The sequence below is a fragment of the Aotus nancymaae genome, unplaced genomic scaffold (assembly GCF_030222135.1).
Source record: "Aotus nancymaae isolate 86718 unplaced genomic scaffold, 86718_ANA_hifiasm-v0.15.2.pri h1tg000051l, whole genome shotgun sequence".
NCBI classification, from domain to species: domain Eukaryota; kingdom Metazoa; phylum Chordata; class Mammalia; order Primates; family Aotidae; genus Aotus; species Aotus nancymaae.
Window position 1 is genome coordinate 4,755,687 of NW_026988465.1, and position 25,448 is coordinate 4,781,134.

A 25,448-nucleotide genomic window follows, 5' to 3' on the forward strand; every position below is an offset into this window, starting at 1 on the left:
CCTAGCCTCAAGAGATCCTCCCACTTCAGTCTCCCAAAGTGCTGAGATCTGTTTCTTTCTTTAACAATTCTTTCTGCAAACAAATCTAAATAAGTGCCATGTCTAAATATGCATCACCAGACCACTAGAAACTCTTGAGATTCCACAGTAGAGACCGAGAATGTGCATTGATACCTTGGTAATAACTGACTTCATGACTTCCTCTAATTGCTCTTTTAATTGAGCTGTCTCATTTTTAGGGACATAATTTTGCTCTTCACTCCTTGCAACCTGCTGTTTAAGTTTTGCATTCCCACTTTTTACTTTGTTGATTTGCTGCTGAAGTTTTATCTTCTTAGTTCTTTCATTTTCAGATATAAATTGCAAATTTTTAACCTGAGTGAGCAATTTCTCAAGTCTAGATTTTAGTTTCTGTCTTTCTTCCAGGTTTTTCTTTTCACGGTTCTGGAATTCCTCCTGTAAAGACAAGAACTCTTGTTCTCGGGTCTCTTTTTCTCGTTTCAGCAAGTCCAAAGCAGAAGCTGTGGCCTTTTCTAGTTCTTCTTTCAGTTGTTGCAGTCTCTCTACCTCTTCTTCTTTCTTGCTTAAGGCTTTGTCCATCTCTAAATACTGACTTAAAGATTTATTTTTTTGTTGCATTTTTTTGTACCTTTCCTGTAAACACACATAATTAGCCTTGATCTTCTTAAATTGAAGCTGTAACATTTCCTTCTCATCCCTGGATTCCTGAAGATGTTTTTGGGTGTTAGCTAAAATCTCTTGCAAATTCTGCAATGTCTTTTTAGTATCATTCTTCTCCAGGATTATTTTATATTTGTCTTCAATTAATTCTTCAACATTTTCCTTTAGCTTATTGATGACATCAACGAACACTTGTTGTTTGGTAATTTTCATCTGTAGTTCTTTAACTCTCTTCTCTAAATACAGATTACGACACTGGAATTCTTGGATTCGCGATTCCTGCTTTCTGTTAGTATGTTTTAATTTCCGCAAGACTTCATTTAAAGCCATGTCCTCTTCCAAAGGTTGTAAACTTTCAATGCTTTGCTCCACGTCAGGCATCTTGCAGTTCTCCCGAGATGTTTTACTCCTCCAGGAGATACCTGCCGGAGACAAAGTTGAGACAATTTCTGGCCTCTCCATACCCTCTGCTGTGACTTCCTTTTGGTGACTGACTGATATCTCAAGAATCTCCCCATAATTCTGTATTTCTTTTGAAGGAACTGAAGTCTGTAAATTACAGTAAACAAAGTAAATGTGAATGAGTAGAAAGGCCATAAGCTTTCAAGTCAGATAGAGCTGGCCTTGAATTCTATTAATAGATCCCCTGTTTGGTTTCCTCCGCTATAAAGTAACAATAGTACCTACTTCCAATAATAATGCCTATTCACAAAAATTAATACCTATGCATTAATTGCTAAATGTTCATACAGCACCTAATAGCACAGCAGAGCACAGGCAGTAGGTAGATGACAGATAAATATCCCACTGACTTTGACAAAAGGAAGACTAAACTTTTATATTCTTACCATTTTCTATCATGCAAACTTCTCTGCACATATATAAGATGTTTGACTTCAAATGAACTCCGACAAATAAATGTATCAATTACCTTACAGACTGCAAGGTCTCTTTTTTTCTTTACATGTTATTACTGGGCCAAAAGTTTGGATTTTTAGGGAGGAATGGTCTCTTCCGAATATTTTTTTATTCCACATTTAGACCATTACCTCATTATGCTGTGACTCTTAGGAACATTAGAATGGCAGAAGAACATGTCTCATGATTGACTTTATGCCCACAATATAGGTTTTGGGGAAGTTATAAAAAGACAGTAGGCCAGGCTAGGTGGCTCACACCTGTAATCCCAGCACTTTGAAAGCCCAAGGCCGGTGGATCACCTGAGGTCAGGAGTTCAAGACCAGCCTGGCCAACATGGTGAAACCCTGTCTCTGCCCAAAATACAAAAATTAGCCAGGCGTGGTGGCACATGCCTGTAATCCCAGCTACTCAGGAAGCTGAGTGAGGCAGGAGAATTGCTTAAATACAGGGGCGGACGTTGCAGTGAGCTGAGATCACACCACTGCACTCCAGCCTGGGTGACAGAGTGAGACTCTTTCTCAAAATAATAATAATAATAATAATAATAATAAGGAAGAAGAAGAAGAAGAATTTTAAGACAATAAATTGTGGTAAGAAATGGTGAAATGAATATGACATTGAAAACCCAGGCCAGGCACAGTAATCCCAACACTTTGGGAGCCCAAGGTGAGAGAATCCCTTGAGGCCAGGAGGTCGAGACCAGCCTGGTTAATGTAGTGAGATCCTATCTCTACAAAAAAATCTTTTAAAAATCAGTCGGGCATGCTGGCATGTGCCTCTAGTCCTAGCTCCTTGGGAAGCTGAGGCAGAAGGACTGCTTGTGAGCTATCATCACATTGCTCTCCAGTCTGAGTAACAGAGCAAGACCTTGTATCTGAAAAAATAAAAAATAAAAACCCAGCAAAAGGTGTCTGTAGTGGTGCACTGTATAATTCTCTGGAATTTAGAGACAATGGACTTCTGTATTTTGTTTTTCGAGTTCACCCTTCTGCAGAACCTTGAATCTTAATGGTTTTTCATTGTTACAGGATAAAGATAACTATCATTACTGAGACCTACAAGGCCCTAATATCTTGCTCTTGATATCTGCTATAGTTTAAATGGATCCCCTAAAGTGCATGTGCCAGAAGCTTAATCCCCAGTGCAACAGTGTTGGAAGAGGGGGCCTAGTAAGAGGTGAATAAAAATGGCTAAATGTTGTTATTGCAGAAGTGTGTTACTTATCACATGTTAATCTGTTATAAAAGTGAGTTTGGCCTTCACTTGCTCCCTCGGTCTCACCCTCTTTTGCCCTTCCACCTCCCACCATGGAATGATAGCACACAGAGCCTCACATGATGCTGGCACCATAGACCTAGACTCCAGAACTGTGAGCCAGATAAATTGCTATTCGTTATAAATTATCCAATCTGTGATATAGTTGCAGCAATAAGAAATGAACTAAAACAGCATCTGACCCACACCACCTCTCTGTTTTCATCTGCTATGCCCCTCCTGCTCCCTCCAACTCTGATCTTGCTGGACTCAGGGCTTCCTTCAGGTCCTAGTAGGTACCATCCTTCCTGTGGCCACAGGATTTGTAGACATTCTTCTGTATGGAATGCTCTCCCACCCATAACTGCCTAATTAACTCTTACTCATCTTTTAGAGCTCAGCTCAATGATCATTTCTTCAGGAATGCCTTCCCCAGACTCCCTGATCAGGGTAGTTTCCTTATCATAGATGCCCATCCTACTTATAACACTTATCATAGTTGCAAGTTGGTATGTAACTTTATATAGCATTATACATGCTCTACATACACTTTATATGTAACTTTTATTCACAGAACTTACTGAACTTATCATAGTTGCAAGTTTACATTTATTTGGGTGATTATTTGATTAATGACTATCTCCTCTAGTAGGATGCTGGTTTCATAAGGACAAGAACTACATCTTTTTGTCTAACCATTACCTAACTAATATATAGTACAGACCTGGCATGTAACAGATGCCTAAAGGTATACTGACTGAATGAAAAATGGCTAAATGCAATGGAAAGAGGAAAGAATAATCTTGAGAAACTCTATTTAAGCTTATTTTTAAAATGTTGTTTTTCCAACATCTACTTTCAAAAAAAAAAAAAAAGAATAAAGTTCTTTTAAATGCTGTCATCTACTTTCAAAAAAAAAAAAAAAGAAAGAAAAAACTGCTCATACTTGTAAATAAGGCATTATAGCCATAGCATTTCCCACCAAACTCACATTGAAAAGGTATTATTGGCCAGGTGTGGTAGCTCATTCCTGTAATCCCAGAACTATGGGAGGCAAGGTGGATGGATCACTTCAGGTCAGCAGTTCAAGACCAGCCTGGTCAACATGGTGAAACACTGTCTCTACTAAATATACAAAAAAAAATTAGCCAGGTGTGGTGGCACATGCCTGTAATCCCAGCTACTTGGGAGGCTGAGGCAGGAGAATTGTTTGAATCCAGGAAGTAGAGGTTGGGGTGAGCTGACGATCATGCCACTGCTCTCCAGCCTGGACAACAAAGTGAGACTCCATCTCAAAAACAAAACAAAACAACAACAAAAAAAGAAAAGAAAAGGTATAAGTAATACTATTCTTGAATTTTATCTATTTGCCCATAACAATTCCTAGTATTTTTATTTTTGTTCAGAAAGTACACAGAATATATAGTGTTGGTATCTTCCTGGATTCAGAAGTTCAGAAAGTACACAGAACATATACTGTTGGTATCTTCAGTGCTCTTAGGATACTACATGTGTGCTCAGAATCAATAAACCAAAGGATAAACTAATATTTTCACTTTAACAGAAAAATTAGTATTTTTGGTTGTCAACAGAAATCCAGTATGACAGAGAAATCTTGTTTTCTTGAAAAATTAATTAGTGCCTCTGCACTCCTTCCTCTTCTCAACCTTTCCATTACTGTAAACGCTGCTACTTCCAGCCAGTTTGATTCAACAAATATAAAAGCTTATTATATTCAGGCTGCTCTGTCCGCGCAGCAGCCATTCTTTTCTTTCTTTACGTCTCTAATAAAATTGCTTTCGATGCAAAAAATTATAGTAAAAAAAGCTTATTATATTCAAGGAACCGTTTAGATGCAATGGTGCATAAAAGGGTGAGTAAGACAGAGTCCTGATCATCAGAGAAATCACTATTTGGTAGAGCTAATCCTCAAGTATGAACTTGATTTTATTAGAAAAATTTATTTCTGAATTGGCTAAGATCTCAGAATGCATTTTCCTTGGAGAAGCAAAGTCCCTTGTGTTAACTAGTGATTTAACATTACTTGGAAAAGTCTCATATTATATATGTATATATATCTATACACATTAAAATTTTTTTTATTCATTCATTCATTCATTTATTTTGAGACGAAGTCTCACTCTTGTTGCCTAGGCTGGAGTGCAGTGGCACGGTCTCTGCTCACTGTAACCTCTGCCTCCCGGATTGAAGCGATTCTCGTGCCTCAGCCTCTCAACAGACTCCTGCCATCAGGCCTGGCTAGTATTTTTAATAGAGACAGGGTTTCCCCATGTTGGTCAGGCTGGTCTTGAACTCCTGACCTCAGGTGATCTGCCCACTTCGGCCTCCCGAAGTGCTAGGATTACAGGTATGAGCCACCACGCACAGCCATATATATATATATAAATTTATATATATATATATATATTTTTTAATGTATCCTTTTAATACTCCATAGGCTTTACTGACCATCACAATCTTACTCCTCTGCTTTATAATTAACTTTCAGATGAACTAGAACTATTTGCTTTATAAAATGGTTTCACAATATTATCGTGTACACTTTCCTTATATAAGAAGCTTGGAGGTTGACTGGGGCTGAGGGCAGATTCCTTGGCAGTACTTTTAGTCAGTGACTTTTCTGTAAATTTCAGTGTCTCTCCACTGCAATGGATTAGAGGCGGGCTTCTAGGAGGAGGCTGTCTAAAATACTCGTTACCAAGTTGGTCTGTATTTGCAGAAACACTAGTTTCCATTGGATTTTCTTCCTTAAATGAGTCTTGCTTTATATAGTTGTCTTTTGCATAATTATACACTTGACTTTGAAATTCTGGCTTCTCTGTCATTTCATCATCAAATGCTTCTACCCAGTGGAATTTGCAAACAGTTTCAAATTGTCTCAAGGAAGATATGCTGATAGAGTCAACTGGCTGAATTAGTACATTCTTTGAGTAATTTTCAATGTTGTTATCTCATAAGAAAGAGAAAGAAGGAAATAAAAATGAGCAGACCATAAACGTGGGCAGTAACAGTTATATTTATATTTATCAAATAAACTGCTGTAGCCACTTAAGAAATACGTATTACTTCAACCTTACTTACTGTGTGAATTTTAGCATGGTTTTGTGCTAGCAAACAAAACAAAACTTTTTACATGGGGGAAAGAAGTTCCCAAATGACTGCTACAAAAAAAGCTTGTTATATGTAATTCTGATCAAATACAACAAATTTCAAGATATCTTCAAAATTCTTTTGTCGTAACTTTAAGATGTTTCAAATTATAAAATGTTTCAAAAGGACAGGGATAGTATAATAGAAAACACATATAAACTTGCTTAATCCCACAAAAATCCCAAGATGTCAGTACTGTTATTATCTCTATTTTACAGATTAGGAAACTGAAGTGTACAAGATGTTAAAGTCACTTGTCTAAGGTCACAGAGCTGAGATTCTAGACTACTTCTAAATGCTACACTATACTATTTTTCAATATGACAAATTATGCAGATTTATTTTTTTTAAATCAGAAGCGAATAAAAAAACAAAATGTTACAAATTAATGATCATTTTAATCTAACTTTCCTCCTCCCCAGAGATAACCACTGTACTGAAGCCCATATGGATTCATTCTTCCCATTCCCGTTTTACTTTTACTACTTAATTTATGTATCCTAAATAATATAATCAACATAATCATTCCTACAGAATAAAGTTCCCAGATTTCCTCATTTTGTGACACTTTAATGTCCCAGTACTTTTTTTCACTGTACAGATTTGGGGTTACATCAACACACCTCTTTATTTTTGAGACAGGGTCTCACTGTGGTTGCCCATGCTGGAGTGCAGTGGTATGATTTGGCTCACTGTGGTCTCAGCCTCCTGGGCTCAGGTGATTCTTTCACCTAGGCCTCCAGAGTAGCTAGGACTATAGGCACACGCCAAGACACCCAGAAAATTTTTTGTATTTTTAGTAGAGACAGGGTTCATCATGTTGCTCAAGCTGGTCTCAAACTACTGGAATCAAGCAAACCTCTGCCTTGGCCTCCCATAGTTCTGGGATCATAGGCGTGAACCACTGCACCTAGTCTTTTATTTTATTTATTTATTTTTTTGAGATGCAGTTTCGTTCTTGTTGCCCAGGCTGGAGTGCAATGGCATGATCTTGGCTCACTGCGACCTCTGCCTCCAGAGTTCAAGCGATTCTCCTGCCCTATCCTCCCGAGTAGCTGGGAATTACAGGCATGCACCACTATGCCTGGCTAATTTTGTATTTTTAGTAGAGATAGGGTTTCTCCATGTTGGTCAGGCTGATCTCAAACTCCTAACCTCAGGTGATCCACCTGCCTCGGCTTCCCAAAGTGCTGGGATTACAAGCATGAGCCACCACAACCAGCGCCCCCTTTTTCTTCAAGAGATAGGTTCTCCTTCATTGCCCACTGGAGTGCAGTGACATGATCACAGCTTATAACAGCCTTGGACTTTGCGGCTCAAGCAATACTCCCACTTGGCCTTCCAAAGCACTGGTATTATAGGTATGATCCACCACACCCAACTTCAACACACATTTAAAGATACTTATACAGTAGAAAATTCTTGTGTCTGAGACTGGGACTTGATCATGGCTCATTCATTTAAAGCTACACAATCCTGGGCAAGTTACTCTCTGAGTCTTATTTAAGTCATCTGTAAAATGAAGATAAAAACAGCCCTTACTTCAATTTTTAAAAATCTTTATTTCAATAAGATTGTTTGTGGATTAAGTGTGAGAATGTATATAAGGTGCTTAGCACAATACCTGGCTATTGTTATTACCACAGATCATAAAAAATTTTTTCTCTCTTTTGCATATTGCTAACAAATAGATACTTACCGCCTAACGAATTGTCTAGTGTGCTATAAGCATCTTCACAAAGTGTGGATTTATACTCATTTTCCCTTTCAAAATTCTCTATTTCATTCTGTATTAATAAAAAAGGCATTAATATTACTACTTCAAGCAAACATCATCAGCTTCTTTTAAAGGTATTTGCACATTGCTATACATAGAAATATTCTATCAGAATATTTCATTGTAATGAATGTGGTAGAATGTGCTTTCCAGTATCTTTCCCCAGCGTATATTTGGCTCCCTTTTCGTAAAACTATGCTAACAGAGTCACACTATTAAACAAAAATGTCACATAGCTTGCTATTTTAAAATTTTGGTTTTTTGGTAAGTCAAATCATGTGACTATAAACTTAGGGATATGTGTTAGCATATTTATCTTATTGATAGGTATGATAATTCTTTGATGTTTATTAAATCTAGTCTAAACAGCGTTAAGATCATTGTTATTCCAGTCTATTAACACTGAAGATCTATAAAACAGGCATATATCTGTGACGTACTTTTATAAATTCCTATTTAGTGGAATCAGATGTCACTGACTATCAAATGTTTAGAACAACATTCACGAAGATATTAGGATATTACGATATTTTATTTTGTAAGAAAGGGAACTAAGCATTTTCATGAATATAGGAAAGTTGTCATTTACATGCAGGGTGCTGTCAATGTCATTATGAGTGATAACTGAATCATTTGCATACTGACTTAAGTGGAAGATGCATTAGACTAGACGTCAGTTTCCTTGGGCTCTCGTCCTGGCTATGTAACTGAACTGTTGTGGTCATGTCCCCTGGCTGAACTCCTGGGACTTCATGAGGCTAGAAAGGATTTTAACACTGTGTGTAAAAATGTACCTTGCTCTGTCGCCCAGGCTGGAGTGCAGTGGCATGATCTCGGCTCACTGCAACCTCTGCCTCCCGGGTTCAAGCAATTCTCCTGCCTCAGCCTCCAGAGTAGCTGGGATTACAGGTGCTCGCTATCATGCCCAGCTAATTTTTATATTTTTAGCAGAGATGGGGTCTCACCATGTTGCCCAGGCTGGTCAAAATATATCTTACATCAGTGAAACTGGGAAAACCAGATCTTGTATTCCCCTCTGTTATGTGTCCACTGACAATTCTTTTATTGTTCCTTATATACTTGAAGAAGTTTTCATATGGAAGACAATGTGAATTGAATACATCTGAGCCTCCTGGAACTTATAAGCAATGTATACCTGAGGCAAGTCACAAGTGGTACTGGTGGTTTCCATACAGATGGGAGAATCTGAAAGCGTTAAGCCTTGAGAAAGATTGCTGACATTCATGGTATCTGATTCTGACATGCTTTCTAATTTTTCATGAGAAGTATCCACTTCAAAATGTACAGGATCTGAAGGTGACGCCCCAAATTTCTGATAGTCCTTGTTCATAACTGTTGAATAATAGAAGCCTTCCTTAAAAAAAAAAAAAAAGTATGCCTATTAGTATGTGCAAACAAAAGTCTTTTCCCTATCTGTCTTCTCATTAACAGAGTAGCAAAGTTTACTGCTATTATTTAAAATGTCATCTGTCAAGTTATTAGAAAAATTAAAAATTTTAGTCTATACCATGAAAATTTGGTGTGGTAGAAAATACTGATTTGGAAAATAACAGTATTGGCTACTATCCAATAATTCCCTAAAAGGATTTGGACCTAGAAGGTGAAGGAATCTCTATGTTACTTAATCAAAGGATATTTACAAAATATTATCAGAGATCTATTAGGTTCCACAAAACGCTGTATTTTGTTCACTTGATACCTTCCGCTTGAACACCTCACTAGCAAGTCGAATCCAGCATTGTAAATCAGTTTTCCCTCCTCCTGTTCCTATACTGCACCTACTCCCTCAAGTACCTGTGTTTGAAAATTGGAGTTGTCTTGGCATCCCTCTACCTCATCATCCATGGCTCTTCAGATACCAAGTCTCATCTGTTTCTCCTTTAAAAATGCCTTTCAGTGACCTGTGCTTGCTTTCCATCCCGTGTTGCCACACTGGTCCATTCTCCTGACTTCCTCGGGCCTGTCCGGAGCAGAGTGGAAAGGACGGCCACTCACATTGAGTCTAAATTCTCCTGCTTGTCTTTCCAAGCCATCCGTAGCCTGCAGTGACATTACCTACCCAGTACTCCTCTGCTCAACTCAGATCAGGCTCATTTCCCTGCAGACAGACTATGTTCCTTATGACTAAGCTTCTGCTTAGTCTGCCCTAGCATGTCCTTCTCTCCTAAAACCTTCCCATCTACCCATTCATCTATTTTTAAAATTCCTACAATGTCTCCAGTCTCTAAATCTCTTACAATTCAGCACTTAGTGACTTCGTTTACTGTTTTAGAGCTTCACCACTGTTTCAAGGGTGTTAGTGCTTGTATTTACAGATCATAAATGCCTTGAGAGGAGTCGACTTATGGCTTACCGATATCCCCTACTGCAAATGGACCAGTGCTGTCTACACAGCAAATTATTGATTGAATCCTACATTCTAATTATTTATTTCTATCAAGCTCTCTCAATTTATAGTCATAACTCATCTGCCTGGATTATTTTATTGAATTTCTGAATGGATAGTTTATTGAAAATTAGTTGTTTTCAAACCTATGACATCACTCGGTAAAATGTAAAAAAGTAAATCAAGCACGTTAGTCAGGATCAGTGAAAGGCTCAACTTCATGCTCACCCTTTCTTTGTCTTTCAAATAATGCTGCCTGGATTGTGTTGAGATCTGAAAAATTCTTGCTTTGTTTTCCCAGTGCAAAAAAGGGCAAAGGCCTTCTTAGTTTTTTTTTGTTTGTGAACCCAGCACTTACATTTCTACAACTTTGTTCATCCCTTATATAGCACTGCACAATCTGCCAGTTTACCTTTTTAATTTAAAGTTAGGCTATTTTGGCTGGGCGCTTATGCCTGTAATCCCAGCACTTTGGGAGGCCGAGGCAAGTGGATCACCTGAGGACGGGAGTTCGAGACCAGCCTGACCAACATGGAAGAAACCCGTCTCTATCAAAAATACAAAATTAGCTGGGCGTGGTGGCGGGCGCCTGTAATCTCAGGTACTCGGGAGGCTGAGGCAGGAGAATCGCTTGAACCTGGGAGGCAGAGGTTGCAGTGAGCCGAGATCACACCGTTGCACTTCAGCCTGGGCAACAATAGCAAAACTCTGTCTCAAAAAAAAAAAAAAAAAAAAAAAAAAAAAGGCTATTTTTTATATTTTTCTATCTTTCATTTGTCCTTACCAGGTTTATAGTGGATTTTTAGCATATTTATCAAATGTTTGTATAGATGTTCCAAAGACATTCTAAAGCTGTTTTAAGATAGGAGTTACTGGCAAAAACTATAGTTTTGTTTAAAAGTTTTTTCATCGTACAACAAACTTTACCTTTTTAAAAAGCACTTATTCATTTTCACCTCAAAATGAGGCACCAAACTTTTTAACACACAGAAATGTGCTCGCTTCAGGATCCATAGAGTTTCTTGGACCCACGTTACAGACTTGGCGCTTCCTCCCTCTGCACCGGGTTCTACGGGAGAGAGAACGCTTTCCAACCTCCTCCACCGGGGACTCTCACAAACTCGCAATCGGGCTCCCTGGGCGCTGGAACGCCCCTGTGTGACGTCCGCTCGCGCCGGCGGATCTCGGCGGGGACAGGCGCAGCCCGTGAGGCCCGAGCGACCCCGGGTCCGTCTTCCCAGAGTGAAGTTAGGAGGGTACGACCCCCTAGGCCGAACACTGTGGGTTAGCTGGCGCCTCCTGCCGTAATAAACACAAAATAGGGTACAGAAACGATAACTCCGGGAAGAAACGGCCAGCACCGGCCTCGCCGGGCCGGCTACTCACCACGCCTACCTCAGAGCGTGGAACGTCCACTGAGCCCATACAACGTTCTATTCAGAGACAGCTCCGAACGCCCAGTCTGGCTCAGGGGCGGGACTTCCGCTCAAGTCAGACTTCCGGGCGGCGTGGGGCTTCCGGTTGGGGAGCCAGGGCGGCCTGTGAGCGGCGTACCTGTTGGTTAGGTTTTACCGTCGCACGTGGTGGCTACTGTTGGCTTCTGAATGGTTTGTAAGGCGGATATCCACGCCGAGGCCGTTGGATCGGTCGCGGGGACATCCGTCTGAGCCGTTTCTGTCCCAGTGCAGAGCTGCGGCCTCCGGCGGCGCCTTTCAATCATGGACTACCGGCGGCTGCTCATGAGCAGGGTGGTCCCCGGGCAGTTCGACGACGCGGACTCCTCCGACGGGTAGGCGACCGTACAATGCGCTGGGTCTGGTTACTGCTGTCTCCTTGTCCGCCCCCGTGGGCAGTGGACTTTTGTTTGTAGTTTAGAGTAAGACTAGCGGTTCCTCACTCAGCGTCTTGATAACATTTTGCCTGTTTCTGCATCCCAGCCGATCTTTCTCCCACTTCACCATAGAGTTAGTAAAAGCCACTTGTCAAGGGAGTCTGCGGTTCCCAGGTTGGTTAGCGTCACTGGGAGGCAGAGTTGGAGATAGCGATTAGAAAACACAGGTGTTTGCGTTTTAACCACATGTAGCGTTCAACAAATACTTACTAAACACTTAATATGTATCACGTTCTGTCCTGGGCGCCGGAGATAGTGATGAACAAGACGAACCAAGCTCCTGATGTCATGGAACTTTACCTTCTACATGAAAGGGAGGGCACACCATTTAAAAACCAAATAACGATTAGACTATGCAAATAGTTTAATATATTAAGTGCTGACTGAATGGGTAGGGAAAGGTTAAATCCAGATTTTAATAACAAAGAGCTAATCTTGGCAAGAGCAGAGGGAACTGTATTTCACACAGAAGGGACAGCAAGAGCAAAGGCCCCGAGGCCATGCCTAGAGCGCAGTGAAGGTAGTTGAGAAGATTGGTATGGTGTTGATAGAGAAGTAAGAAGGGGGCCAGATCATGGAGACCCTTACAAGCGATGGTGAAAAGTTCAAATATTAATCTGGGTCTTATGGAAAGCCATAGGAGGGATTTTAGCAGAAGAATGACATTATTTGATTTGCGATTTAACGGAATCATTCTTCTATGTAGATGATGTTCATGGAGGGCGGGAGTGGAGCAGAGAGACCAGTTCAAAGTAATAAGGTAATCAGATTCAAAATGGTGGGGACTAGAGCTCGGATCCTAAAGATATGTTTTGGAGGTAGAAGTGGCAGGGTTTGGTGGTAGTTTGGACGTGGGGTCTGGGGAAAGAGTAATGAAGGATAACTCCTGCCTACAGGCAAAATACATATTGGAGTTATTTTGGAATTCCAAGAAAACAGTTTGTACTTTATGTTTACAGTGAGGATTCATTACATATAGATTTTATTATTGGGGATGTTTTTAATAAATATATGTATGTTGACTGCTTTCTGTGTGTCAGATCTAGTCTTGGGTGGTAGGGAGGCATTGGTGAACACCATCCTGCATGACTCAGAGCTTGCATCCTGGCAGGGGAAACCAAAATTATTAAATGATTAGACAAACTATTTGTATTAGAATTTGGTAAGTAATACAAAAGAGAAGTGGGTGAAAGAAGGCTTCCTTAAGCAAGTGATAGTGAGCTGATATTTGAAGGATGAGTAGGGGTTAGCCAGAGAAAGGGGAAGGGCATTCCAGTTTTATGGTTCCAGAGAAGTGTACAGAAAGCCTTAGGGAAGAAGTTAAGCAGCAGAAGAAACACAGCCAGCACAGCTGGTGGGTAGTTAATGGTAATAAGAGGGCACTAATTTACCATCCACCCCAGGGTATTGTAAGGATACACCAGTGATTTTCCATCAGGGAAGATGTTGCATCCCGACCTCTACCCAGGGGCTTTTGGCAATTTCTGGAGACGTTTTTATTTGTCACAGCTGGGCATTAGTGGCATCTGGTAGGTGGAGGCCAGAGGTTTGCTGTTAAACATCCTACAGTGCAGAAGACAGTCTCCCACAATGAAGAATTGTCTGGCAAAGTTTAATATGCCTCTCTAGGCAATTATACTGTCAATCTATAGAGCATATGTATGAAGTCCTGGTAAATAGCAAGTGTTTAATGATTATCTGTTCTCTTCTTCCATGTATCCATGGGAGCCCTCGGAGCCACGGCTAATTAATAAATTGGGATTGATAACTGAATTTACTTAAACTCATGTCTGTTTTTCAGCTGGTAGCTCATATTATCAGCTGCTTTTTTATGGTTTCTGTCCTTATTCTGTACAGGAGAGGTCAAAACTGATAGTCCCCTGTTGAATTTGGCGTGCAGACATGTTTTGTTTGGTATGCACAGTTATTTGTAAAAATTGACTATGCCAATTAAGGGATAGATTTTACACAGAAATCCAGACTTCTAGCTTCTCTTGAAAAATTAAAATCTGTTAACACTAGGCCTGAATCCTCATATGGCCAAAAAAAGAGAAAGTCCTTACTAGTTGTGCTCCCTTTACCCTAGACCTCTTTTCCCGGTTTGCCAGTGCCCGCTTCTCTCGTGCAGCCTACTTTACTCACTTATAGTGCCTGGCCCCTGTATTCACCATTTCTTCCCATCATGAACAAGGATGATTTGGAGTTCTTCGTGGAACACAAAGCTTGATGTAACTTCTTTTGTTGCAAAGTGTTACCAAGTTCAAAGTAAGGCTGCCTTAGACTTATTCCCAAATTTTTTATCAGAAAGCTTTTTTTTTTAAAGAGATAAGGTCTCACTCTTGTTGTCCAGGTCCAGCTAATTTTTTGTATTTTTAGTAGAGATGGGGTTTCACCATGTTGACCAGGATGGTCTCAATCTCTTGACCTTGTGATCCACCCGCCTTGGCCTCCCAAAGTGCTGGGATTACAGGCGTGAGCCACCGCGCCCGGCCCCCTCTGTCTTTTTTTTTTTTTTTAACCTTTTACAGAAAAATTTTCCTCTTCTTAAAGCAGCTCTGTGAATGATTTTCCTAGAGTCAAGTCTGGTATACTGGTCTGCGTTATTCATTTAGCAGAGAAGATAGCAATGTAAATTCTAACTTCACTAAGGCAGAACCAGATTTAACACGTGATGTGCTTCTTGACTAGTAGGATTTGGGCATGCAGAGTGAGCAAACAACTGCAACAGAACTGGAAAACAGGAGAACGTGGTTTTAAGAAGATGGAGCTTATTGGAAGGTGTATTTATATAAATATATAATCTATTTTAGGTTTATCAATATTTTAAACTCTTACATCATAAGTAATTAAATATGTGAGTTCAGTTAGGGTATGTGTAAATTCTGTTATGAAATAATAAAACATTATTATTTCTAGTGAAAACAGAGACTTGAAGACAGTCAAAGAGAAGGATGACCTTCTGTTTGAAGACCTTCAAGACAATGTGAATGAGAATGGTGAAGGTGAAATAGAAGATGAGGAGGAGGAGGGTTATGATGATGATGATGATTGGGACTGGGATGAAGGAGTTGGAAAACTTACCAAGGGTTATGACTGGAATGGAGGAAGCAACCCACAGGTATTTTATAAAGGATTCTGCACATCCTTGTATAGTCTGCTTATGTCTTCTTTTTTCAAAGGCTGTTTTGTGATTCTGGAATTGAATAACTAAAAGATTTTCTTCATGTTATCTTGTCCTGTAGCCTCAGCCTTCTGATTTTCACTTTTCATCCTTTCTATATTTCTGATAATTTCTTGGGTGTGGATTCTTTCCAGAATCTGTAAATTTAAAAAGAGTTATTTAAGGTTTCATGAGATTGTGAGCTTAAAATCTGCATGGGAAAGGGCGTGAATTGGCAGTTTACTACAAATGATTGGGAAACATGGCAAAAAAAGTTCAGCCCCAGTAATTAAAGAAATGCAAATTTGTAGAGATGCCATTTTTTCACCTATGAAACTGTTAAAGACAAAATATATCATTGATGGTCAAGTAAATAGGTACACTTACTTGTGGGATAAACTAGTATGTGATAAAAACTTTAAAAACTTCAAAACACTTTGACTTAGCAATTCTATGCGTGTGCCAAGACTTAATTACAAGAATGATCCTCCAGGATTGTTTATGGTAGAGGAACATTGGAAACAACCTTGAACTGGATCAAACGTGCTGTGGGACTGATTTGCACAATGAGGCATGATACAGCCATAAAAGATGTTGTAATGGAAGACTATTAATGAGATAGGAATATGTTTATGATTATTTACCATGTGCAAAAAACGAGTTACCAAACCATGTGCAGCTGCTTCTCATACTGTAAGTACTGAGTGTGTAGGGCCATAGGATTAAAATGGTACATCTTGCTAAAGCATAAAGGTTAATCCAACAGTCTTCCTTTGACTATTAAAATGGCTATATCAGCTGGGCGCAGTGGCTCACCCTGGTAATCCCAGCACTTTGGGAGGCCAAGGCAGGCGGATCACCTGAGATCAGGAGTTTGAGACCAGCCTGGCCAATATGGCAAAACCCTGTGTGTACTAAAACCACAAAAATTAGCCAGGTGGTGGCAGGTGCCTGTAATCCCAGCTACTTGGGAGACTGAGGCTGTAGAATCGCCTGAATTTAGGAGGTGGAGGTTGTAGTGAGCCAGGATTGTGCCACTGAACTCTGGCCTGGGCAACAGAGTGAGGCTCTGTCTCAGAAAATAACAAGAACAATAAAATGGCTGTATCATGGACCAGAATGCATGCATTTTTAAATAACCATATTGTAAGTAATAAGAAATTTCGCATTTTCAGATCGTCTTGTTTTGGTGACTCCTTCATTGATTGGTAATGAGGCTTTGAGCAATTTCATTATTTAAGTTTGTACATGGCACCAGTCTAAGTGCTAAGCCTTATACTTAATCTTTCCCTTTCTTGAGACATTGGACCCAAAATGAAATTCTGAACCAGCTTAATATTGGTCTTAGCTCTTTGTTATATACCGTGGGGGTAAATGAACATTCTCAAATTTTAAATCTATAAACCAAATTAGGAAAATAGTCTGGGTGTGGTGGCTCACGCCTGTAATCCCAACACTTTGGTGGGAGGCCGAGGAGGGTGGATCATGAGGTCAGGAGTTCGAGACCAGTCTGGCTAAGATGGTGAAACCCTGTCTCTACTAAAAATACAAAAATTAGCCAGGCATGGTGGCAGGTGCCTGTAATCCTAGCTACTTGGGAGGTTGAGGCAGGAGAATAGCTTGAACTGGGGAGGCAGAGGTTGCAGTGAGCCGAGATTGCACAACTGCACTCTAGCCTGAGCAACAGAGCAAGACTCTGTCTCAAAAAAAAGATTAGAAAAATACATTTAATTTTAGTCTGTTACTTATAAAGAGGAATCATAGAGAAGTTAAAAAAATGGATTATGCAGACTTTTTGTTTTAGTCAGTAACTTTAACCTTTTGTTTCAAATGCTCTTTAAAATAATTTGATTGACTCTTAGCTTTCCTTAAGGTACTCCTCTAAGTATTGATGCTTTAATAGCTAACTATGAACTAAGGAAATGTGATGGTGAATCTTAGGTTTGTGTTTACAACTAGTACCTTAGACTCTGGAACTCATCTCTTCTAGGCAAATCGACAGACTTCCAACAGCAGTTCAGCCAAAATGTCTACTCCAGCAGACAAAGTCTTACGGAAATTTGAGAATAAAATTAATTTAGGTGAGTTTACAAAATATATTATTTCCCTGGGCTAAGAGGACATTTTTCAAAAACCATGAAGTGTTGTATAATTTTATCAGATCAGGAAATGAAGACTGGGTGCAGTGGCTCACGCCTGTAATCCCAGCACTTTTGGAGGCTGAGGTGGGTGGATCACCTGAGGTCAGGAGTTTGAGACCAGCCTGACCAGCACAGTGAAACTCTATCTCTACTAAATACAAAATTAGCTGGGTGTGGTGGTGCATGCTTGCAATCCCAGCTACTTGGGAGGCTGAGGCAGGAGAATCCCTTGAACCTGGAAGGTGGAGGTTGCAGTGAGCCAAGATTGTACCATTGCACTCCAACCCGGGCAATAGGAGTGAAACTCTGTCTCCAAAAAAAAAAGAAAAAAAGAAAAAAAGAAAAAATGAATGTATTCAAGTGTTACTGACTCAATAATGTTTAGAGAAAATTAAAATCTTAGTGATTTAAAAACATAACTTTAGAAAAAGACTTTAGCTTATGCTATTTTAGTTGTTTTCCCACTAGTAGGAATATAATGTTACAAAAACCCATTTAAGTTATTGTCTGTTCTGTTTAAGTTTTTTTTTTTTTGTTTTTGTTTTTTTTGAGACAGGGTCTCACTCTGTCACCCAGGCTGGAGTGCCGTGGCACAGTCTTGGCTTACTGAAACCTCCACTTCTGGGGTTCAAGCAGTCCTCCCACCTCAGCCTCCCAAGTAGCTGAGACCACAGGTGCACACCACCACACTGGCTTAATTTGTGTTTTCTGTAGAGACAGGGTTTCTCCATGTTGACCAGGCTAGTCTTGAACTCTTGAGCTCAAATGATCCACCTACCTTGGCCTCCCAAAGTGTTGGGATTACATGTGTGAGCCACCGTGCCCACGCTGTTTTAGATTTTGTAATAGGGTTATCTCATAGTAGGATGTTGAAAATACTAGGGTATTGAATATAGTTACATTTTGTTTCACTAGAGACTTTGTATATAGGTGTTAATTATTTAGTGACCTGTTCAATGCCAGGCATCAGCATGTTGATTTGAATTATCACCTCTTAGAAAATGCAAGAGAGGAATGGAGGGAAGGAAGGAAGGAAGGCTGTTTTTCTGTTCTTGGGCCTCTTCACTCTAAACCTAGCGCAGTGTTTCTCATATAAGCTGTCAATGCATGCTAAATTAATGTAAGTATTTTAGGATCTTCTTTGCCTATGATAGACTTACAACTTGAAGTGAAGCAAATTTTTAAAATTAAACTTTAAATTCAGGTAGTTATATTAGTCATGTAGAATACTGGCAAGTGTCTGAAATTTATTATGCAAATACAGTATTTTTGAAGAATTTCTGCATCTAGAATTCAGTTATTACAGCTGTAGTGATGACAGTGACAACACTTGTGAAGGGAACACAATTTAGTGCCTACCTTTAAGAACATTTAACTGTTTTCATTATTAAACTGTATTCTATCTACAATAAAATATTTAGAAAGTATAGAAGAGAAGGAAGAGGGGAGAAATACCCCGTTCAGCAACTTTGTTAATGTCTTTTTGTCTTACATATTGTTTACATTGTGGGTTTCTTGTATTTTAGATAAGCTAAATGTTACTGATTCTGTCATAAATAAAGTCACCGAAAAGTCTAGACAAAAGGAAGCAGATATGTAAGTAATATTTTAATAATAAGCATGAATGACAGAGCTAATCTAGATTAAGCAGCATCTTGATCATAATTCTTTTACAGACGTTATTCATTTGTATACTTAAACCAATTATTCTTTCAGTGTGTATGTGTGTATGTTTTTTTTTTCCTTAGTGGACAGCCTATGCCTTTGTGAATTAAAAATAATGAATCTTGGCTGGGTGTAGTGGCTCATGCTTGTAATCCCAGCACTTTGAGAGGCGGAGGTGGGGGGATCACTTGAGGCCAGCCTGGCCAATATGGTGAAATCCTGTCTCTACAAAAAATACAAAAATTAACCAGACGTGGTGGTGCATGCCTGTAATCCCAGCTACTTGGGAGGCTGAGGCATGAGGATCACTTGAACCTGGGAGGCAGAGGTTGCAGTGAGCCAAGATTGTGTCACTGCACTCTAGCTTGTGCGACAAAGTGAGACTCTGTCTCAAAAATAAATAAATAAAATAAAAATTAATGAATTTTAAAAAAATACATAGTAAACCTATAATCTCATGAAATTTACAAATGTGTTCTCATGAGGGGAACAGTGTTTGTGGATTTCAGTTTGAACTAAAATGTGCAAAAATATTCCCTTAAAATGTATTAAGAATTATTCTTTCCCATGAAGTATTTTTAAAAATTTAAGGGAAGACTGTAAACTAAATAATGGTATAACTGAGAACTGTTTCTGTTTACACTTCTGTTCTCAAAACCAATTGTTTAAGATCTGGCTAACTTCTCTTATATGCTAATAACTCTAAAGTATTATCACTATATTATAGAAAACGACACTAAGATCATACAACTAACTGTGAGAAGTGAACTTAAAAGCCAGCTTTCTTCCGACTTATTGCTATGTCCAAGAGGTATCAGCTTTTTGAGATACACCATAGTCATTTGTTATTTCATTGGTGTCTGAATCTTTGTGTTTAAACCTTTATTAGTTTAGGTTAGTGTGCTAGGTGGAGTTACACTCAGTGTATAAGCGGAAACAAATCAGAGTCTGCATTTGAAGACTGTCTTGAAATGATTTTAAAAAACAAAAAACTTGTGTCTTCTTAGAAAATGACTCTAAAGAGAAAGCCTTGTAAATGACTAATTCTATGTGGAGGCTAAGGCAGGAGGAATACTTGAGCTCAGGAGTCCATGTCTTGCCTGGGCAACATAGTGAGATGCTATCTCTTTAAAAAACGAAAAGGCAAGACTTTAATTCTCTACTAATAGAATCATTAAATATTTGAAGGACGGTACATAGTTCACTTTACCCTGGCTGCTCTTTGATGCTTCTGAAATATGATTAGGTTTTTCTTTTCACTGCATACATACTCCTTTTGCCGAAATACAGAATTGAATTTTGCATATTCAGGGGAAACGAAGAAAGTTCCACTGAATAGTGAAAAATCTACAGTCATGTCATAAAATCTATTATTTAAAGAAATGACTTACTTAGGAATTTTTATGAAATTACCTACATCTAGAAGCTTTTTATTTTGGCTTCTGACTGAATTTTGAATGTGTCAACTGTATGTTTTTGTTTTTGGTTAGGTATCGCATCAAAGATAAGGCAGACAGAGCAACTGTAGAACAGGTACAATTTAAATGTGTTGCAAACTCTTCTTTTTAATTAGCATTTCTTTTCTCTTTGACTTGTAGTTTGCTTTTTATCCTTTGCGCTTAATGCTAGTGTTAAAATTACTCCTATATAAAATTACTCCTTTTATAGTTTTGAGTTTAGAGATGCACATTTTGCTTTTATAGGACTATTGGATTAATTAGAGTCATGGTCCTTCAGTGGCCTTGCAGAGCCACCATATGATGCTTTCCCCTTCTTGGAGAGATTATCAGACCATCAATCTTTCAGGAATGGTCCATAGGAATTTTGTGAGCTTTCCCAGAAGATAGGTACGTTATCTGCCACAAAGCAGGAAGAGTGGGTGTGAAAGAGAGAGGGTCAGATAATGTTTTCGAATTTCCAATTAGAAATCCTTTCTTTGCTTAGAAATTATGCTTGTTTTATTCTTTCTATTCAAGAATGGGGAAAAATTGGCCCCTAATTTTCCCTCATACAAAAGAATGTGATTGGATGTTAGCCTTGGCCCAGATTTTTGATGCAAAGAAAGTGATAAAAAGAGTCAGAACATTGCCTCTGCCACCTACCACTACTCTCCCCCACCCATATACACAAACATATGTTCCGAATTCCACCATTAGACAGAAGCAGGGTCTGGGGTCTGTGTCTTCATTGTCCTCTAGTTTATTTTGTGATTTATTTCCATAATTGAAAACCAAGTATGGTTTACCTCAGAAAGATGAGATAGCCTTAAGTTTTAAAGACCCTAAATAACTTTAGGGTTATTTTTGGCAGAAAATTCTTTTTTTCTTTCAAAATTAATTTTGAATGATAGAGTACATAGCTTGAGTCTTCAGGTGTCTATATAAAATATATGCTTGTCTATAAATTTATCATTTGTTTTTCCCTGTTTTGTTCTTACGTCATTTCTTCCTATGCCCCTTACTTGTGTGACTGCCAACTTTGCAGACGCACAGTTCTGTACCTAGAGGCTCAGCCAGCCGACTTCCCCTCTTTGCTTACCTGTGCAGTAGAGAAGGAATGGAAATTAGTGCCTTTTCATTCTTCTCTAGTTGCAATGGTTGTGGTTTGGCTTTTAGTCCTATAGTCTGCCCAGGTGGTTTTGTTTATATTAACCTTAGGTTTCTGGTGTGACCCCAGCCACTTCATTGAAGGTGGACCGTAAAGCATAGTTGAGTTCGGCTAGTTTATACTGTCTCGCCCCATGGGGCTAGAGGGCCTACCTGAGCCATAAGGAGCTACTGATTGGTATCCTTAGAAATTGCATACAAATATTTGGATGAACAAGAACAGCCTTTAAATTCACTGCCTTCTGTTTGTTAGAGAAGATTTTGAAATCATTTTTACTCAAGATTGACTACTCTGGCTTGAAGGAGACTCTTACCATGATTTACTCATCTATAATGGCAGGGGTCTGCAGACTCTTGAAAGGGCCAACTAGTAAATATATGTGAGCGTTGTGGCTCACATGTAGTTTCTGTTGATTTTTTTTTTTTCAAAGCAATCCTGTAAAAGTAAAACCCATTCTTAGCTTGCAGGCTAAGGAAAAACAAGCTGTGGCCTGATTTGGTCCATGGGCCAGAGAGTGCTGACCCTTAATTTAAAGCTGCCTGTCCGTGGCAGTAACCACTGGGTACTTGAGATATGCTACAAATGCAAAAGACGCACCAGAGTTTGGAGACTTAGTGTCAAAAACAGGATTATCTCACTGATGACTTTTTATATTGATACAGGTTGAAATGATAGTGTTTTAGATATTTTGAGTTAAAAAAGTATTAAAATAATTTCACCTGATTCTTTTTACTTTCAGTGTAGTGACTAGAACATGTAATACTATTTATGTAGTTTGCATTATATTTTTACTAGCTAATAGCCTAGGGTTCATTTCTGCTTCCCTTGGACTTGGTAACCTTTGATTTCCATGACTGGATGAACTTGTTATTTGGTTGCCTTTAGTTCCTATGGCCTTTACCTGACATTTTACTGATTAACAATTAGAGTGAATAAGAGTTCCAAATAGTGACTCTCATTTGGTCAACCAGGATAGTGTAGTACAGTTAAGCTCTGCTGTTTATTCATTATCACAGGTTTTAATGAGAAAGATTTGGTACTGTCTTTCAGAACTTTTCAATTTTTGCATTTCTTTTTAGGTGTTGGATCCCAGAACAAGAATGATTTTGTTCAAGATGTTGACTAGAGGAATCATAACAGAGATAAATGGCTGCATTAGCACAGGAAAAGAAGTGAGCTCTTCTTTGGATGATTGAATATTTAGTTTTCTTATTTCAGATACCAAATGAAACTATGGCACTTAGTACTACATTGTGCCTTTAAAAAGAAAGAAAAACAGAGCTATACACATTAATATTTATGGTTAGAGAGGAAGTTGTACCTATAACTAAGCCTTTTCACTACCACTGCTGCATTGTATCATTGAGTCTAACTAGTTGTCCCCAGTAGTAAGTTGAGATGCTCAGATTATTATAGGCCTGAGTTCTAATAAAATAAATTACTCATGGGGCAAGGGGTTTATGATTATGTTTCTATGAGTCAGCAAATCTTTCTTATTTTTTTATTTACATATGGATATACTGCTTTCTGTTTGTTAGAGAAGACTTTGAAATCCTTTTGACTCAAGATTGACTTCTCTGGCTTGAAGGAAACTCTTACCATGATTTACTTATCTCATCTATAATGGCAGGGGTCTGCAGACCCTTGAAAGGGCCAACTAATAAATATGTGTGAGTGCTGTAGCTCACATAGTTTTTATTGACTTTTTTTTTAAAGCAATTCTTTAGAAGTGTAAAACCCATTCTGCTGGTAGCAGTTCTCAGTAAAATTCAATTTATAAATCATTGGATTAAAAAAATTTTTAAACAGAGTCTTGACAGAGTCTTTTTTTTTTTTTTTTTTGAGACAGTCTCCCAGGCTAGAGTATAGTGGTATGTTCTCAGCTCACTGCAACCTCTGCCTCTCGGGTACAAGCAATTCTGCCTCAGCCTCCTGACTAGCTGGGACTACAGGCCTGCACCACCACACCCAGCTAATTTTTGTATTTTTAGTAGAGGCAAGGTTTTGCCATGTTGGCCAGGCTGGTCTCAAACTTTTGGCCTAAAGTGATTCGCCCACCTTGGCCTCCCAAAGTGCTGGAATTACAGGCATGAGTCACTACACCTGGCCTAAATCACTGGATTTAAGAATGTCTTTAATTATTTTGCATATACTTGAGATATAAAAAAAAGTTTGAAACCACTTCTCCCATATATTTAAATTGGATTTTACTGTACAGTCTTGCATTGCTTAATGAATACTTTCTGAGAAATACATCATTAGACAAATTTGTCATTATGCAGACATTGTAGAGTGTACTTAAACAAACATAGAGAGTATAGCCTACTGCACTCCTAGGCTATATGATACAGCCTATTGCTCCTAGGTTACAAATCTGTACAGCAGGTTTCTGTACTGAATACTGTGGCAGTTGTAACACAATGGTAAATATTTATCTAAACATAGAAAAGTTAACAGTAAAAATGCCTGTTATAATCTTATGGGATCACCTCATATATGCAGTCTGTCACCTGCCACTGACTAAAATGTTATGTGGCATATGACTATATTTGTATATTGGAGCTATATTTACTGTCCTTTTGATATAATATTTCATATTTTAATTCACATGTTCAAAAGGCAGTGGTATTTCTTATTCATGTTACTTTAGTTCACTTGACTTTTGAGGTTAGAATCAAATTGATTGAAAAAGTAACAGTAGTTATTTAACATAAACTTCATTTTCTTGATTTTTTACTTAAAATAGGCTAATGTATACCATGCTAGCACAGCAAATGGAGAGAGCAGAGCAATCAAAATTTATAAAACTTCTATTTTGGTGTTCAAAGATCGGGATAAGTATGTAAGTGGGGAATTCAGGTAAGTTCAGATTTTTCCCTCCAGTTGGTTTAACTTCTATTTCCTAAAACATTAAAACAATAATGGTATGATTTAAATAATAAATATTTTTCTTATTCAAGATTTCGTCATGGCTATTGTAAAGGAAACCCTAGGAAAATGGTGAAAACTTGGGCAGAAAAAGAAATGAGGAACTTAATCAGGTGACTGTCTCGAGCGTGTGTATGTCTGTCCTGTGCTCTGCACATGAACATCAGCCCTTCCTCCCGACAGATCCCAGTGTGGTTCTGCCCAAATGTAGGGACTTGTTAGGGCTTCATTTTTGTTAGATCTGCTGAAGGAAGCAGAAAAAACACATTTCTGAACAAATAGAGATTGTTTGCTATTCTGTTGTTTTCTATTCTGAGCATCCATTACAGAAGATTACTGCCACAATTCATATTTATTCCACAAAGCTAGATCATTTGGAAGGCCTTGTAAGCCATTGAAAACATTTATTGCAGCACTGTTTACAATAGCAAAGACTTTGAACCAACCCAAATGCCTATCAGTGATAGACTGGATAAAGAAAATATGGCACATATACACCATGGAATACTATGCAGCCATAAAAATGGATGAGTTCATGTCCTTTGCAGGGACATGGATGAAGATGTACTTACATGTGCTTACATCATTCTTAGCAAACTGACACAAGAACAGAAAATCAAACACCGCATGTTCTCACTCATAAGTGGGTGTTGAACAATGAGAACACATGGACCCAGGGAGAGGAACATCACACACTGGGGCCTGTTGGGGGATGAGGGGGCTAGGGGAGGGATCACAGGGATTGGGGGACTGGGGAGGGATAGCATTAGGAGAAATACCTAATGTAGATGATAGGGGGGATGGATGCAGCAAACCACCATGGCACATGTATACCTATGTAACAG

General features: G+C 38.8%; 2 protein-coding genes across 3 annotated transcripts in view; one reads left to right on the plus strand and one right to left on the minus strand.

Moving 5' to 3' along the window:
• CAGE1 (cancer antigen 1) overlaps nt 1-11,646 on the minus strand; it is a 54,983-nt gene extending 43,337 nt beyond the window's left edge. Inside the window, exons 1-5 of the mRNA XM_012440343.2 lie at nt 11,607-11,646; nt 8,961-9,179; nt 7,727-7,814; nt 5,418-5,827; nt 175-1,230 (exon numbers count right to left, since the gene is read on the minus strand). Of these exons, the coding sequence (XP_012295766.2) occupies nt 175-1,230; nt 5,418-5,827; nt 7,727-7,814; nt 8,961-9,179; nt 11,607-11,636 (1,803 nt within the window). The 5' untranslated portion in view covers nt 11,637-11,646. The remainder of the gene's footprint in view (nt 1-174; nt 1,231-5,417; nt 5,828-7,726; nt 7,815-8,960; nt 9,180-11,606) is intronic.
• A 76-nt stretch (nt 11,647-11,722) lies between these two features.
• The window catches only part of RIOK1 (RIO kinase 1), a 40,014-nt gene continuing 26,288 nt past the window's right edge, over nt 11,723-25,448 (plus strand). The window contains exons 1-8 of one of the 2 annotated variants that reach the window (XM_064362963.1): nt 11,723-12,000; nt 15,019-15,220; nt 17,253-17,343; nt 18,930-18,999; nt 20,559-20,601; nt 22,755-22,847; nt 24,422-24,534; nt 24,636-24,716. In XM_064362963.1, coding sequence (XP_064219033.1) covers nt 11,930-12,000; nt 15,019-15,220; nt 17,253-17,343; nt 18,930-18,999; nt 20,559-20,601; nt 22,755-22,847; nt 24,422-24,534; nt 24,636-24,716 — 764 coding nt within the window. In that variant the 5' untranslated portion in view covers nt 11,723-11,929. The remainder of the gene's footprint in view (nt 12,001-15,018; nt 15,221-17,252; nt 17,344-18,929; nt 19,000-20,558; nt 20,602-22,754; nt 22,848-24,421; nt 24,535-24,635; nt 24,717-25,448) is intronic. The other variant, XM_064362962.1, reaches the window with a different exon arrangement.